A 14,763-nucleotide genomic window follows, 5' to 3' on the forward strand; every position below is an offset into this window, starting at 1 on the left:
GCATCACCTTTTATTAACAAAGTATAAGAACAAGGAAATGATGATGGCTCCTGTAAGATTGACATTAATTTATAATCACCTCCCTCTAATCCAAACATGGTAATTACTCCAATGGGAAAAGACCTCTCAAACATCTCTTAGAGTGTATGGTTTGCTTTAACTCCTGTATTTAACCTGTCAGCAGCATAAAAGACCAGCTCCAGCTTAATGATTAAATAATATAGACGGGGGTTTAATACTGGCAGGGAAGAACTATTTTAAATTACCCATCCTTTCTAATTTGAATGCCAAAAGATTTTGAACCTTAAAAGGTTATGAATGACTTATCTAAAACATCAATCTGTCCCTGAATCCTAACATTCTTGTTTTGTATACACTGCCAGAGAATCGTACCTTTAGGATTTCAGTTTCACCAATATTTAAGTGAGTTCAGCTAAACATCCAAGGACAATAAGTTGATTTTAGAATGATTAAAACACAAACACACACACTCCTACCTTGAATTTCTACAAAGCTAGCCTTTTAGCATTTAACAATTTAGGAGACCATAAACCAATTTATTCCTGCCAATGCCTTTATTCCCCTGGTAGTATCCAGACAGAGCACCACTCTCCTCCAACCACAAAACACATTCTCAACAGCCTTTTTGGCATCTAAATCAAACACCTTATCCTCTTCAAAAACATATCCTTGAAATGAAATATGAAATATTCTATTGAATTCAGTAAGCCAAAACAGAAGTGAACATACAGATATGCGAAAGAAGTCAACACGGTGTATCTGTACACAATAATCCCATGCTTTCAGGAATATTTATGAGAATTTTTCTGAATTTCTTAATCCAACAGTTTCAATATTTGCCAAAGAAACAGAGAAAGAAGGTGAAAAAAAAAAGTTAAAAAAAAAAAAGGAATCCAAAGCTATTTGTTTTTAGTCATTTTTTAAAAAACTTTTAGCCATTTTTGTATCTTGACCTCACATATGAACACAATAAAGCCAAGAAGCTGTAAAATTGACTGCAATCTATTATTCTATTTTCTGGTGAAAACACAACAGCAAAAAACATTTACACTATCTAAATAACCTCCTGCTAGTCTTAGATCTGACAAAAAATATAAAAACATACAAAAGTATCAAATAGTGACACCTAAAACTAGTAGGACTATCTGAAGTAGGAGCAAAAACCTGAAGACATCACTATGTGACAGAAATATTTTTACTCCTAAATCTGTCCATGTGGACAATATTTTCGTGAGATAGAGGCTGAATCAAATTCTGGGATATAAACACAAAAATACAAGGCTTTTAAGATTAAGCTGTTTCTAATACCTGACCTGATGGTTAAGAAGTCTGCTTAAAGACTGTACACAACTATTCTTGTTTCACCACCGGGTGAGAGGAAAAAGAGGTTTTAAATTAAGAAGCTACTGTATTTAAAAACTTTCATTTTAACTTTATCCTTCTTCACACTTAGAATGTAACAAGAGTTGTTCTGGCCCACTAATCTTTTATAGGAAAGGCAAAAAAACACCTCTCAAGAAACTAAAAATAGACTGTACATAAACAAAACTCCAGTTTGTGAAGAAGATATTTATGACCAAGTATGTGTTCACCTGAACTGAACAGGAAAAGGTGGAACCCTCTATTTAGTCAACTCAAAACGAGTAGGATGCAATCCCAGGATTAAGCAAGTGTCAAAGTCTCGGGTAGAGCATCCATCATCTGGCGGCCTCTCCTGTTCCCAGTGTATAGGTAACAGTCACCGTGGAACCCCAGACATTTCTGATGGAAGCTCTAGAACAGTTTCTGACTCAAACTCCACTCCCTCCTCCAACATACATCCCAACACCACACATTTTCCCCTCCTACACGCAATCTGTTGCCTTTCCTGTGGGCTCCTTAGCCCTCCCTCAATCTTCAACAGTTTCTAACTACTTTGAGCTAGATTCCCTGGCTCCCTTCTCCAAGTGCCAATTTCGTGCCTAAGCATTCTTCCAGTCCACTTCCTATTATGCAATATTCCTACACAGCACTTAGAACCATCCCCACCCTATCCTTTTCAAGCCTAATTTCCTGCATCACCTCCCTCAACTTCTACTGCAATTCGAGACTCCATCGTTCCGCCTTCTCCATGTTTTCAGTGTCTTTTAAACCCTGCTTTTCCACATACCTCAGGCTCTCTTCAAAAACTTCCCATTCCTTCCCAAAGCTGGGCAGTCAAGAGATGGGAGTCTCCAGAGGAGAATGTTTGATAAAACGTGTAGGTGTATCTGTCCGAGCGAGCGCGCGCGTTTTGGGGGGAGGGGAGGCACGAAGTGAGATGGAATGACGCATTAGGGGGAGGCTCTCAGGAGCCTCCAATAACTCACTCCCACCCCCAACAAAATCCCCAATCCCCTAACGCCCCAGCATTGGAAAGCATCCCATAACGATTCCATACCTTTTAGGTCCCATGGTTTCTCTTCCACGTTTTTGTCCAATTAACCCCACAATCAACGTGGAGTCTAAGCCTCTATTTACTCTTTCTCTGCTCCCTTCGATTCCCTTTCTCTTTCCTCCCTACTCCCACCGTCAATCTCCATCCTTTTCTGACCCTACTCCTTCAAAGTCCTCAACTCGGTCTCCTTGAAGACAGCCAGTGTTTCTGACAGCTTCCCTTTTCTCAATCAAATCCATCCTTTCCTCACATTCCCTCTGCTTGCTCTGAAAGCTACATGAAACCCTAGTTCTCGGTCCTCCTTACCGGCAACGCCTCAAACATACTCAGCTACAGGTGCCCTTCCTGGGTCTCGCTCTTCCTGCCATCGCACAGTCATCAGCCCCCAGCCCACGCCACGCCCTGATTACCTGAGGCCGAGGTGCAGGGAGGGACGCCGGAATCCGCGGATGAAAACCCTACCGCCGACGGCCCAGAGGAGGCAGACGCCATCTTGGCAGCCCCCTCCCCCTCAGCGGCGTCTCTTTTTCTATCGCGCTCTTCCTCTTCTCGGAGTCGAATCTTCCCCACGTATCTTCACAGAACCCGCGTTCTGCGAGCCACCTCCCCGCCCCCTCCGGGGCCTCTCTCAGATACGCCGCAGCGGCTCCGGGTCCAACTCAGGGCGGAACCATTAGGATGGCATGGGGGACAATTCTTGTCTCGCACCGTTTTAGCAACTTTAAGCTCTTTCCGCAGGAGTTACTTTCCCCTTTCACAACACAGTAAGCTCAAGCGGCTGCCGGGAAACTGCGTCTGGATCAAACCACACCTAAAAGAAAAAGGTGGGGAATGAGAAGTCCCTGCGGAGCGAACTCCCCTCCCCCTTCTCCCTAGCCACAGCCTGTTTATCGCCCAACCCCACAGCTTCGCTCCCGGTGGCCAAGGAAATCCTGGCATCGCGCATGCGCCCAACTTTCTTCTCAGCGGCCACCCCATCCAATGGGGGAGGAGGGAGGCCCTGAGAGGAGGCAAGCCAATCAGGAGGCTGAGTCTGGTCACATGACACGGGTCCCTCGCGCCTTGGCATATCCAAGGAAGGAAGACAGTGCGGCTCTGTCTACGGTGGCTTGGTGAGTCAAAATACAAGGGAGTCTCAGACGGGACTAAATCGAGAAGTCTGAGCTCTAGAAAAGAGTATGCCGGGCTGGCATTCAGAGCCCAGGAAGACCTCCCGACTGAAGCGCTGGTGTCTAGTCAAAGACGTTAAACAGTTAAGTATCACAAAACATCACATGCCACCAAGTATTCTTCCGACTTTACTGCCTTGTTTTATTTAACAAGCGTGCGTGTCTTGCCTTCCTTTGAATGACATTCGAAACAGATCCACACTTTGCCTCAAGCGCAGTGCTGGGCACAGTGATGGAGCTGAGTAAATATTTGATAAATAAACGAATGAAGTCCTGTCTAAAAGGCCACGGAAGACGATCAGAAACAACAACAGTCTTCCTGTGATCCGAGCCCTTGGCCTCTCTGTTACCTCTCCAAAGGTCACTGAGACTCAGAGAAATTCCCCTTTCTAGTCTGATCTTCGTACTAACCCCGCTCAGTTTTAATAAAATACCCTGGAGATTCTGAACCTTGATAGGAAATATGAAGACCTATCTCTGAACAGACTAAACTGCCAGAGAGTAAGGACTGTTTTATTCTTGTATCTCCAGCTCCTCCCATGATGTAACTCTGTACATAGTAAGGGCTCAATAATTATTTGTGGAATGAATAAATGAAAATGAATGGGGTTAAAATCCTGGGTATTGCAGCCCCCAACATGGGCTTAGTTATTCTCTATCCGAATGTCTTCTGGGTCTTTGAAAGGGAACCTAGTACCTGACCGTCCAGAACATAATCCCAAGCATTTACCTCTGCTTTCTACTCGTCCCTCATCAAGATGTAAAATAATTGTTTCCCTGCTGCCACCTGCTGGGTTATTCATCTTTTTTTTTTATAGTGAAAGTAGACAAACTTCAAATGCTTGGATTGCCTCTTAGCCTGACTCACGACTCACCAAGGCATAGGTCAAGAGAGGGATCACCTCCCTTGAATTTGATCTATGAATTAGATTTCAAGCTTCCTGAAACAAGAGAACCCTGTATTGTAGTTTTTGGGGGTCTTTGTTTATCCTTTATGTACCAGAAAATAGCCACTATTACTCCTACCATCTTGTATTACGTCAGTCTGTTTACTCGTTCTTCCTCAAAGATTGAACATATCAGGGCAAAGATGACCTCTTATCCATTTTTATATCTCAGACGTCTAGAATAGTGCCTGGCACAGAGTAGGTGCCCAATACATGTCTACTGAATATATGAATGGATGAAGGCAAAAATCAAAAAGTGGAGTTAACAGTGTTTTCTACATGTGTGCTTAGTCACTCAGTCACGTCTGACTCTATGCAACCTCATGGACTGTAGCCTGCCAGACTCCTCTGCCCATGGGATTCTCCAGGCAAGAATACTGGAGTGGGTTGCCATTTCCTTCTCCAGGGAATCTTCCCAACCCAGGGATAGAACCCAGGTCTCCTTCATTGCAGGCGGATTCTTTACCATCTGAGCCACCAGGCATAAAGCCAACAATCCATCTGAGCCACTAGGCATAAAGCCAACAGTGTTTTTTGTATTCTCCCCCAAACCTTGTCTTTCCCTCCACTACAGCTTAATCCCTGGGCTGGCCTCTGAGTCACAGAGCCACTCTTCCCCATTAACATTCCTTGCATAGCAATACTCTAGTGATGTGGCAGTGTGTGGAAACAGGAGCAAAGCAGGACACATTGGCCTGGTGCCCCCGAGGAAATGGAAAAGGGAGTTTACCAATATACACTTTGGAAAGAGGGGGGCAATCTGGTGATCTCAAAATAGGGCCCCACATACGAACTTGAAGGACAAAGTGTATGCACAGACACACACAAAGACACACACAGCCTTACTAACATGACATTCATGCCTTAGAACAGTACCTCAGGTCAAAATGGAGTGGTTAGTTCAACACAGAGGCAAAATAAGACAATGATACCTTATTCACTCAATTAGTCATTAATTAATTCATGGAATTAGCTATGTCCTCAACTATGGGAAATTCTGGCATACACAGATGATAAAGTCTCTGCCTGCAAAAAGATCACAGACTAATGAGAGACAGACACAGAAATCATTAAAACATAATAGGTGCCATCATAAAGTATGCACAAATGCTGTGTTTTGAAAACCATATTTTCAGAATAAAAATGGGGAAGAGAAGTTGATGCATTCTTTTTTTTAACTAATTTCTATTGGAGTATAGTTGCTTTACAATGGTGTGTTAGTTCTGCTGTACAGCAAAATGATACACATATATCAACTCTTTTTTAGATTTCTTTCTCATTTAGGCCATCAAAGAGCATTGAGTAGAGTTCCCTGTGCTACACAGTAAGTTCTCATTAGTTACCTATTTTATGTATGCATGCTAAGTCTCTTCATTCATGTCCCACTCTTTGCGGCTCCATGGCCCGTAGTTTGCCAGGCTCCTCTGTCCATGGAATTCTCTAAGCAACAATACTGGAGTGGGTTGCCATGCCCTCCTCCAGGCAATCTTCCCAACCAAAGGATCAAACCCAAGTCTCACATTTCCTGCATCAAGCAGGCAGGCTCTTTACCACTTGTGCCACCTGGGAACCCCCATTTTGTGTATAATAGTGTATCTATGTCAGTCCCAATCTCCCAATTCATCACACATCCTCCTTATCCTTATGATAACTGTAAGTTTGTTTTCTATATCTTTGACTCAATTTCTGCTTTGCAAATAAGTTCATCTGTATGATTTTTCTAGATTCCACATATAAACAATATACAATATTTGTCTTTCTCTTTCTGACACAGTTTACTCTGTATGACAGTCTCTAGGGCCATCCATGTCAATGCAAATGGGTTTATTTCGATACATTCTTGATGACACCACAAACTATTTGAGATTGGAACTATTCCCGAAGTTCTAGGAGGCATGATCTCAATGGTTCTAGAAACTTTGGGAAGAGAGGAAGGGTATGTGAGAAGACGTCACTGTATTATAGAATTGGAATTTTGTCAGATAGACAAGAAAGAGATTTTTAAGGAGAAGAAAAGCATAGAGGCACTACAGAGAATTGGTGTCAGGGAAATGATGCTAGAATAGGTTGATGTGGCAGGAGTTGAGGCCATGAAAAGCAGGGAGAGGCTAAATTATGAAGGATATGACTGTGTTAATAATTATTACTTACTAAACATCTATGTGCTTACTAAATACTGTGCTAAGCAGTTTATAAGGATTACATTTCTTAATCTTCTCAACCACCTTAAAGGGTAGATTAATACTTAGGTTAATACCTATCACTCCCACTTTACAGATAAGAAAACTAAAATTCTGTGAGGTAAAGTAACTTGTACAAAGTCATATGGCTAGAATTTAAGCTCAAATGCAAACTCACGTTTGGCTGACTCTAAAGTAATCACACTACTATTCTGCCACAAGGATTTTGGACTTTATCCTACAGTCAACAGGGAGTCATTCGACAGTTTTGAGTGGAAGAGTGACAAAATCTGGGTTTTGAGAAATGTTTCTTAAAAAGGCCTCAAGGACAGTCGTCCCTGGGTGTGCTCAAACCACCAACCTTTTGATTAACGGCCAAATGTGATAAACAGTTGCACCAACACTGTACAGGAGGCAGTGACCAAAACCATCCCAAAGAAAAAGAAATGCAAGAAGGCAAAGTGGTTGTCTGAGGAGGCTTTACAAATAGCTGAAAAAAGGAGAGAAGCAAAAAGCAAGGGAAAAGAGTAAAGATATACCCAACTAAATGCAGAATTCCAGAGAATAGCAAGGCCAGATAAGAAGGCCTTCTTAAGTGACCAATTCAAAGAAATAGAGGAAAACAATAGAATGGCAAAGACTACAGAGCTCTTCAAGAAAATTGGAGATATCAGGGGAACATTTCATGTAAGGTTGGGCACAATAAAGGATAGAAATGGTAAGGACCTAACAAAGGTAGAAGAGATTAGGAAGAGGTGGCAAGAATACACAGAACTATACAGAAAAAGTCTTTGGAGAAGGAAATGGCAACCCACTCCAGTATTCTAGCCTGGAAAATCCCCAGCAGAGAAGCTGGCAGGCTTCAGTCTGTAGGGTCACAAAGAGTCGAACACAACTTAGCGACTGAGCACACAAGGAGGTTTTATTTCTTCTTTGGGTAACCACTCGTTTGCACTCAAAAGAATCACAATTTATAATTAGTTTAATATGTATTTGTATTATCTTAAAATATAATGTTTTTTTATCAAACGAGTTGATTTAAGTAGTAAATGTCCACATTAAAAAAAAAATGGTCTTAATGACCTGGATAACTACAATGGTGTGGTCATTCACCTAGAGTCAGACATCCTGGAGTGCAAAGTCAAGTGGGCCTTAGGAAGCACTGTTGTTTTTCTTCAGTCACTAAGTTGTTTCCAACTCTTTGCAATCCATGGACTACAGCATGCCTGTCCTTTACTATCTCCCAGAGTTTGCTCAAATTCATGTCCATTGAGTGGTGATGCCATCCAACCATCCCATCCTCTGTCACCCCCTTCTCCTCCTGCCCTCAGTTTTTCCCAGCATCAGGGTCTTTTCCAGTGAATCAGCTCTTCAGGTGGTCAAAGTACTGGAGCTTCAGCTTTAGCATCAGTCCTTCCAATGAATATTCTGGGTTGATTTCCTTTAGGATTGACTAGTTTGATCTCCTTTCTGTCCAAGGGGGCTCTCAAGAGTCTTCTCCAGCGCCACAATTCAAAAGTATTACTTAGGAAGCATTACTATGAACAAAGCTAGTGGAGTTGATGGAATTCCAACTGAGCTATTTCAAATCCTAAAAGATGATGCTGTGAAAATGCTGCACTCACTATGTCCACAAACTTGAAAAACTCAGCAGTGGCCACAGAACTGGAAAAGGTCAGTTTTCATTCCAATCCCAAAGAAGGGCAATGCCAAAGAATTTTCAAACTTCCATGCAATTGCTTTCATTTCACATACTAGTAAAGCATGGTCAAAATCCTTAAAATTAGGCTTCAGCAGTATGAACCAAGAACTTCCAGATGTAAAAGCTATAAGCTGGGTTTAGAAAAGGCAGAGGAACCAGAGATCAAATTGCCAATATTCACTGGATCATAGAGAAAGCAAGGGAATTCCAGAAAAACATCTACTTCTGCTTCACTGACTATACTAAAGCCTTTGTGTGGATCACAACAAACTGTGGAAAATTCTTAAAGAGATGGAAATACCAGACCACCTTACCTGTCTCCTGAGAAACTTGTATGCAGGTTAAGAAGCAACAGTTAGAACTGGACATGGAACAACAGACTGGTTCAAAATTGAGAAAGGAGTATATCAAGGCTGTATATTGTCACCCTGCCTATTTAACTTATATGCAGAGTACATCATGCAAAATGCCAGGCTGGATGAATCACAAGCTGGAATCAAGACTGCCAGGAGAAATATCAGCAAACTTAGATATGCAGATGATACTACTCTAAATGACAGAAACTGAAGAGAAACTAAAGAGCCTCTTGCTGAGGGTGAAAGAGAAGAGTAAAAAGCTGGCTTAAAACTCAACATTAAAAAAACAAAAATCATGGCATCCAGTCCCATCACTTTATGGCAAGTAGAAGAGGGAAAAGTGGAAGTGTTACCGAAATCGCAAGTCCATGCACCCGATGCACAGTGAGGCCCATAAATACTAAACATAAGAGTTTGGAAGAGAGAAAGGTTTACTACAGATTCATACAAGAAGATGGGTGGCTCATATCCTAGAACCCCCAAATTGCTGAAAGCTGTCAGCAAGTCCCTTTAAAAGGAAAAGGTGAGGGATCGGCATGGTTAGTTGTTATAGACTTCTGGGTGTCAGATCCTTTGTTCTCAAGGTCAGGTCATGGTCAGATAATGATGTTCCTGAAAATCTCTACCAGATGAATATTATTCTCTGTCTTGACCAGAAAGGGCAAAGTCCCAAGGCACAACTTTTACCCTCCAAGATCCCAGTCCTGGCTAAGAGGAGGCAGATCTCAGTTGGCAGCTCCTTCGGGGCCAGGTTCCCATATCCTGCCCAGCTGTCATCCCTGAGGGAGCCAGGCATCCAACCCAAGTGGCCCTCAATCTCCTCAGACCATCCAAATGGGGAGACCAGATCTCACAGACTGTGACTCATACAGACGGCCACTGCTAGTGGGTCACAGAGACAGAGATGGGGAAGAGGTTCACTGCTTCTCAAGTCTGGGCCCCAGCTAGTGGAGGGCCTTAGTGAGGGCTCTGGAGCCCTGCAGGACATAGTCCCTGGGCTCCCTAGTCTGCTCCCTGGGTCCTCCAGCTCACCTGCTGGCCCAAGGCTGGGTAAGCTGGGGGGCCTCCAGGAGAAGGCCTGCATCTGCCTTTTATCTCACTCTCCATCTCATGATCACCACCCCATGGATTGTTGACTGAATCGTTTCCCTAATGGTCCCCTGTTGACAGTTACCAGTGGGCAGGACCCACTGCAGCGCTGACCAATAGCTGAACAGGACCTGTTGCCTGCAAGGTGCAGAGTAATGAGACACAGCAATTCTACCTCCTAAGGGCTGTGCTCATCCTGCTCTGTTAGAGAAGCAGTAACAGACTATTTTCTTGGGCTCCAAAATCACTGTGGCTGGTGACTGCAGCCATGAAATTAAAAGATGCTTGTTCCTTGGAAGAAAAGCTATGCTCAGGTCAGTTCAGTTCAGTCCCTCAGTCGTGTCCGACTCTTCGCGACCCCATGAATTGCAGCACACCAGGCCTCCCTGTCCATCACCAACTCCCAGAGTTCACCCAGACTCACGTCCATCGAGTCAGTGATGCCATCCAGCCATCTCATCCTCTGTCATCCTCTTCACCTCCTGCCCCCAATCCCTCCCAGCATCAGAGTCTTTTCCAGTGAGTCAACTCTTCACATCAGGTGGCCAAAGTACTGGAGTTTCAGCTTTAGCATCATTCCTTCCAAAGAAATCCCAGGGCTGATCTCCTTCAGAATGGACTGGTTGGATCTCCTTGCAGGCCAAGGGACTCTCAAGAGTCTTCTCCAGCACCACGGTTCAAAAGCATCAATTCTTCGGTGCTCAGCCTTCTTCACAGTCCAACTCTCACATCCATACATGACCACAGGAAAAACCATAGCCTTGACTAGATGGACCTTTATTGGCAAAGTAATGTCTCTGCTTTTGAATATGCTATCTAGGTTGGTCATAACTTTCCTTCCAAGGAGTAAGCGTCTTTTAATTTCATGGCTGCAGTCACCATCTGCAGTCATTTTGGAACCCCAAAAAATAAAGTCTGACACTGTTTCCACTGTTTCTGCATCTATTTGCCATGAAGTGATGGGACCGGATGCCATGATCTTCGTTTTCTGAATGTTGAGCTTTAAGCCAACTTTTTCACTCTCCACTTTCACTTTCATCAAGAGGCTTTTGAGTTCCTCTTCACTTTCTGCCATAAGGGTGCTGTCATCTGCATATCTGAGGTTGTTGATATTTCTCCCAGCAATCTTGATTCCAGCTTGTGTTTCTTCCAGTCCAGCGTTTCTCATGATGTATTCTGCATATAAGTTAAATAAGCAGGGTGACAATATACAGCCTTGACATACTCCTTTTCCTATTTGGAACCAGTCTGTTGTTCCATGTCCAATTCTAACTGTTGCTTCCTGACCTGCATACAGATTTCTCAAGAGGCAGATCAGGTGGTCTGGTATTCCCATCTCTTTCAGAATTTTCCACAGTTTATTGTGATCCACACAGTCAAAGGCTTTGGCATAGTCAATAAAGCAGAAATAGATGTTTTTCTGGAACTCTCTTGCTTTTTCCATGACCCAGCGGATGTTGGCAATTTGATCTCTGGTTCCTCTGCCTTTTCTAAAACCAGCTTGACCATCAGGAAGTTCACGGTTCACATATTGCTGAAGCCTGGCTTGGAGAATTTCGAGCATTACTTTACTAGCGTGTGAGATGAGTGCAATTGTGCTAAACCTAGACAATATTAAAAAACAGAGACATCACTTTGCCGACAAAGATCTGTCTAGTCAAAGCTATGTTTTTTTTCACTAGTCATGTATGGACGTGAGAGTTGGACCGTAAAGAAGGCTGAGTGCTGAAGAAACCAGCCTCGAGGTTCTCGCGAGATCCACCTCCTCGATACCAAGCGCCTGTGTCTGGCAGAGCTGATGTGAGATAAATAGACAATCCTTCCCAGTCACTGGGATAATCAAGAGTTTTGGCTGGACCTTCCAGCACACATCAAGATAGTGAGGAGCCAGACAAAAAGCACAGACTATGGTGCTGAAACACACTAATAAGGAACTAAGTGATTTGGCCCGTGACCCTCCAGCACAATGTTCTGCAAGTCCAGTTGGGGGATGATATGTTTCATTGGCAAGTCACAATTATGGGACCTAATAACAGCCCATATCAAGATGGTGTGTTCTTTTTGATAATTTATTTTCCTACAGACTACCCCTTCAAACCACCTAAGGTTGTATTTACAATAAGAATTTATGATCCAAATATTAACAGTAATGGCAGCATTTGTCTCAATATTCTAAGATCACAGTGGTCTCCTGCTTTAACTTTCTAAAGTTCTTTTATCCATTTGTTCACTGCTATGTGATCCAAACCCAGGTGACCCCTTAGTGCCCGAGACTGCATGGATCTATAAAACAGACAGAGATAAGTACAACAGAATATCTCGGGAATGGACTCAGAAGTATACCATGTGATTCTACCTTAAAGACAGAATAACCTGTATTATAGCTGGGATAAACTTTAAATCAGTGTTGCTTTTCTGATTTTCTTACCGGACTGCTCCCGTATCAGACCTCATGTTTTTTGTTTACCTCCCTCCATTCACATGCTCATCTGAGAAGACTTAAGTTCTTCCAGCTTTGGACAACAACTGCTTTTAGAAACTGTAAAGTAGTTATAAGAGAATAGTTGTGCAAGATTCAGAATTTTTTAAAAAATGTAGTATGTGTAATATGTGGCCAATGTGTTCACTCTAACTTGGCTATGAGACTAAAACCTTTCCTCACTGCTCTAACATGCTGAAGAATCATCTTGAGAGGGAGGGAGATGGATGCTGAGTTGTCACATCAAAGGAAGCAGCATTATTCTAGCAGCATCCATCCTTGTTTAAGCATTCCACTGTTAGAGATTTGAGGTTACATGATATACTTTATGCTCATAACTGATGTGGCTGGAGAATTTATTGAATTTATAGCATCAGCAGAACAGAAAATGTGATGTATTTTATGCATGTCAATAAAGGAATGACCTGTTCTTGTTCTACAGAGAATGGAAATAGGAAGTCAAACACACTTTGTATTAAAAAATACGGTCTCAAACATTTTTAAATTTTCATTTAAATTGTTAGGAGGCTTGGAGCTCTAACTTGGAGTTAATCTGTCTTCCAATACACTGTTTAATATAGCACTGAATAAATGGTGCAAGTTGTCAATGGATAAGTGATCAACTAATAGCTCTGCTAGTAATTGATTTATTTTTTTCAATAAAGTTGCATAAACCAATGAGTGTAGTTCAGTTCAGTCACTCAGTCATGTCTGAGTCTTTGCTACCCCATGAACTGCAGCACACCAGGCCTCCCTGTCCATCACCAACTGCTGGAGTCTACCCAAACCCATGTCCATTGAGTCAGTGATGCCACCCAACCATCTCATCCTCTGTCGTCCCCTTCTCCTCCTGCCCTCAATCTTTCCCAGCATCAGGGTCTTTTCAAATGAGCCAGTCTTCGCATCAGGTGGCCAAAGTACTGGAGCTTCAGCTTCAACATCAGTCCCTCCAACAAACACCCAGGACTGATCTTTAGGATGGACTGGTTGGATCTCCTTGCAGGCCAAGGGACTCTCAAGAGTCTTCTCCAACACCACAGTTCAAAAGCATCAATTCTTCGGCGCTCAGCTGTCTTTATAGTCCAACTCTCACATGCATACATGACTACTGGAAAAACCATAGCCTTGACTAGATGGACCTCTGTTGACAAAGTAATGTCTCTGCTTTTTAATATGCTGTCTAGGTTGGTCATAACTTTCCTTCCAAGGAGTAAGTGTCTTTTAATTTCATGGCTGCAGTCTCCATCTGCAGTGATTTTGGAGCCCCCAAAAATAAAAGGTCAGCCACTGTTTCCACTGTTTCCCCATTTAGTTGCCATGAAGTGATGGGACCAGATGCTATGATCTTAGTTTTCTGAATGTTGAGCTTTAAGCCAACTTTTTCACTCTCCTCTTTCACGAGGCTCTTTAGCTGTTCTTCACATTCTGCCATAAGAGTGGTGTCAGCTGCATATCTGAGGTTATTGATATATCTCCTGGAAATTTTGATTCCAGCTTGTGCTTCCTCCAGCCCAGCATTTCTCATGATATACTCTGCATATAAGTTAAATAAGCAGGGTGACAATATACAGCCTTGATGTACTCCTTTTCCTGTTTAGAACCAGTCTGTTGTTCCATGTCCAGTTCTAACTGTTGCTTCCTGACCTGCATACAGGTTTCTCAAGAGACAGGTCAGGTGGTCTGGTATTCCCATCTCTTTCAGAATTTTCCACAGTTTATTGTGATCCACACAGTTAAAGGCTTTGGCATAGTCAATAAAGCAGAAATAGATGCTTTTCTGGAACTCTCCTGCTTTTTTGATGATCCAGTGGATGTTGGCCATTTGATCTCTGGATCCTCTGCCTTTTCTAAAACCAGCTTGAACATCTGGAAGTTCATGGTTCATGTATTGCTGAAGCCTGGCTTGGAGAATTTTGAGCATTTAGCTGTCCAGATTAATTAGTATGGGAAACAATCTTTTGTAAATGCAAAGCTGTTTTTTGTATATACTGTTGGGATTTGCCTCATTGTTTGACATCAAATGATGATGTAAAGTTCAAGAGAGTGAATATTTTGCATGTTCAGTTAAAAGTGCGCTGTCTGTTACAGGTTGACATTTTGATTGACCTGATTTATGCAGAATGAATAAGCTATTCAGATAGTATAGCTTTAGTATGCTGCACATGATACTGGCAGCCTGGGGGTTCATAGATGGACTTGGGACCCAGCAGTTTTGAAATGTGTATGTGGAGTTTAAGGAATTTGTTTTCCAGATGCAACCCCCATCTAACTAAATTTTTTCTTCACCTTGTACGCTTGACAGCTGAAAAGACCATAACATGGGAGTAATAATGGGTCAAAATTTACAAAATAAAGTACTGTTTTGGTGTGGGAGTTGTCACAAGGCTATGTGGAAGTGACTTTA

General features: G+C 42.6%; 1 protein-coding gene and 1 pseudogene across 5 annotated transcripts in view; one reads left to right on the top strand and one right to left on the bottom strand.

Moving 5' to 3' along the window:
* The window catches only part of PIP5K1A (phosphatidylinositol-4-phosphate 5-kinase type 1 alpha), a 39,377-nt gene extending 35,959 nt beyond the window's left edge, over positions 1–3,418 (bottom strand). Inside the window, exons 1-2 of one of the 5 annotated variants that reach the window (XM_055584327.1) lie at positions 3,337–3,418; positions 2,848–3,248 (exon numbers count right to left, since the gene is read on the bottom strand). In XM_055584327.1, the coding sequence (XP_055440302.1) occupies positions 2,848–2,929 (82 nt within the window). In that variant the 5' untranslated portion in view covers positions 2,930–3,248; positions 3,337–3,418. The other 4 variants (XM_055584332.1, XM_055584329.1, XM_055584331.1 and 1 more) reach the window with 4 other exon arrangements.
* Positions 3,419–3,535: 117 nt separating this feature from the next.
* On the top strand, positions 3,536–13,081 carry LOC129654751 (ubiquitin-conjugating enzyme E2 D3-like; annotated as a pseudogene).
* Positions 13,082–14,763: the final 1,682 nt, after the last annotated feature.

Source organism: Bubalus kerabau, chromosome 6 (genome assembly GCF_029407905.1).
Source record: "Bubalus kerabau isolate K-KA32 ecotype Philippines breed swamp buffalo chromosome 6, PCC_UOA_SB_1v2, whole genome shotgun sequence".
In the NCBI taxonomy this organism is placed as follows: domain Eukaryota; kingdom Metazoa; phylum Chordata; class Mammalia; order Artiodactyla; family Bovidae; genus Bubalus; species Bubalus kerabau.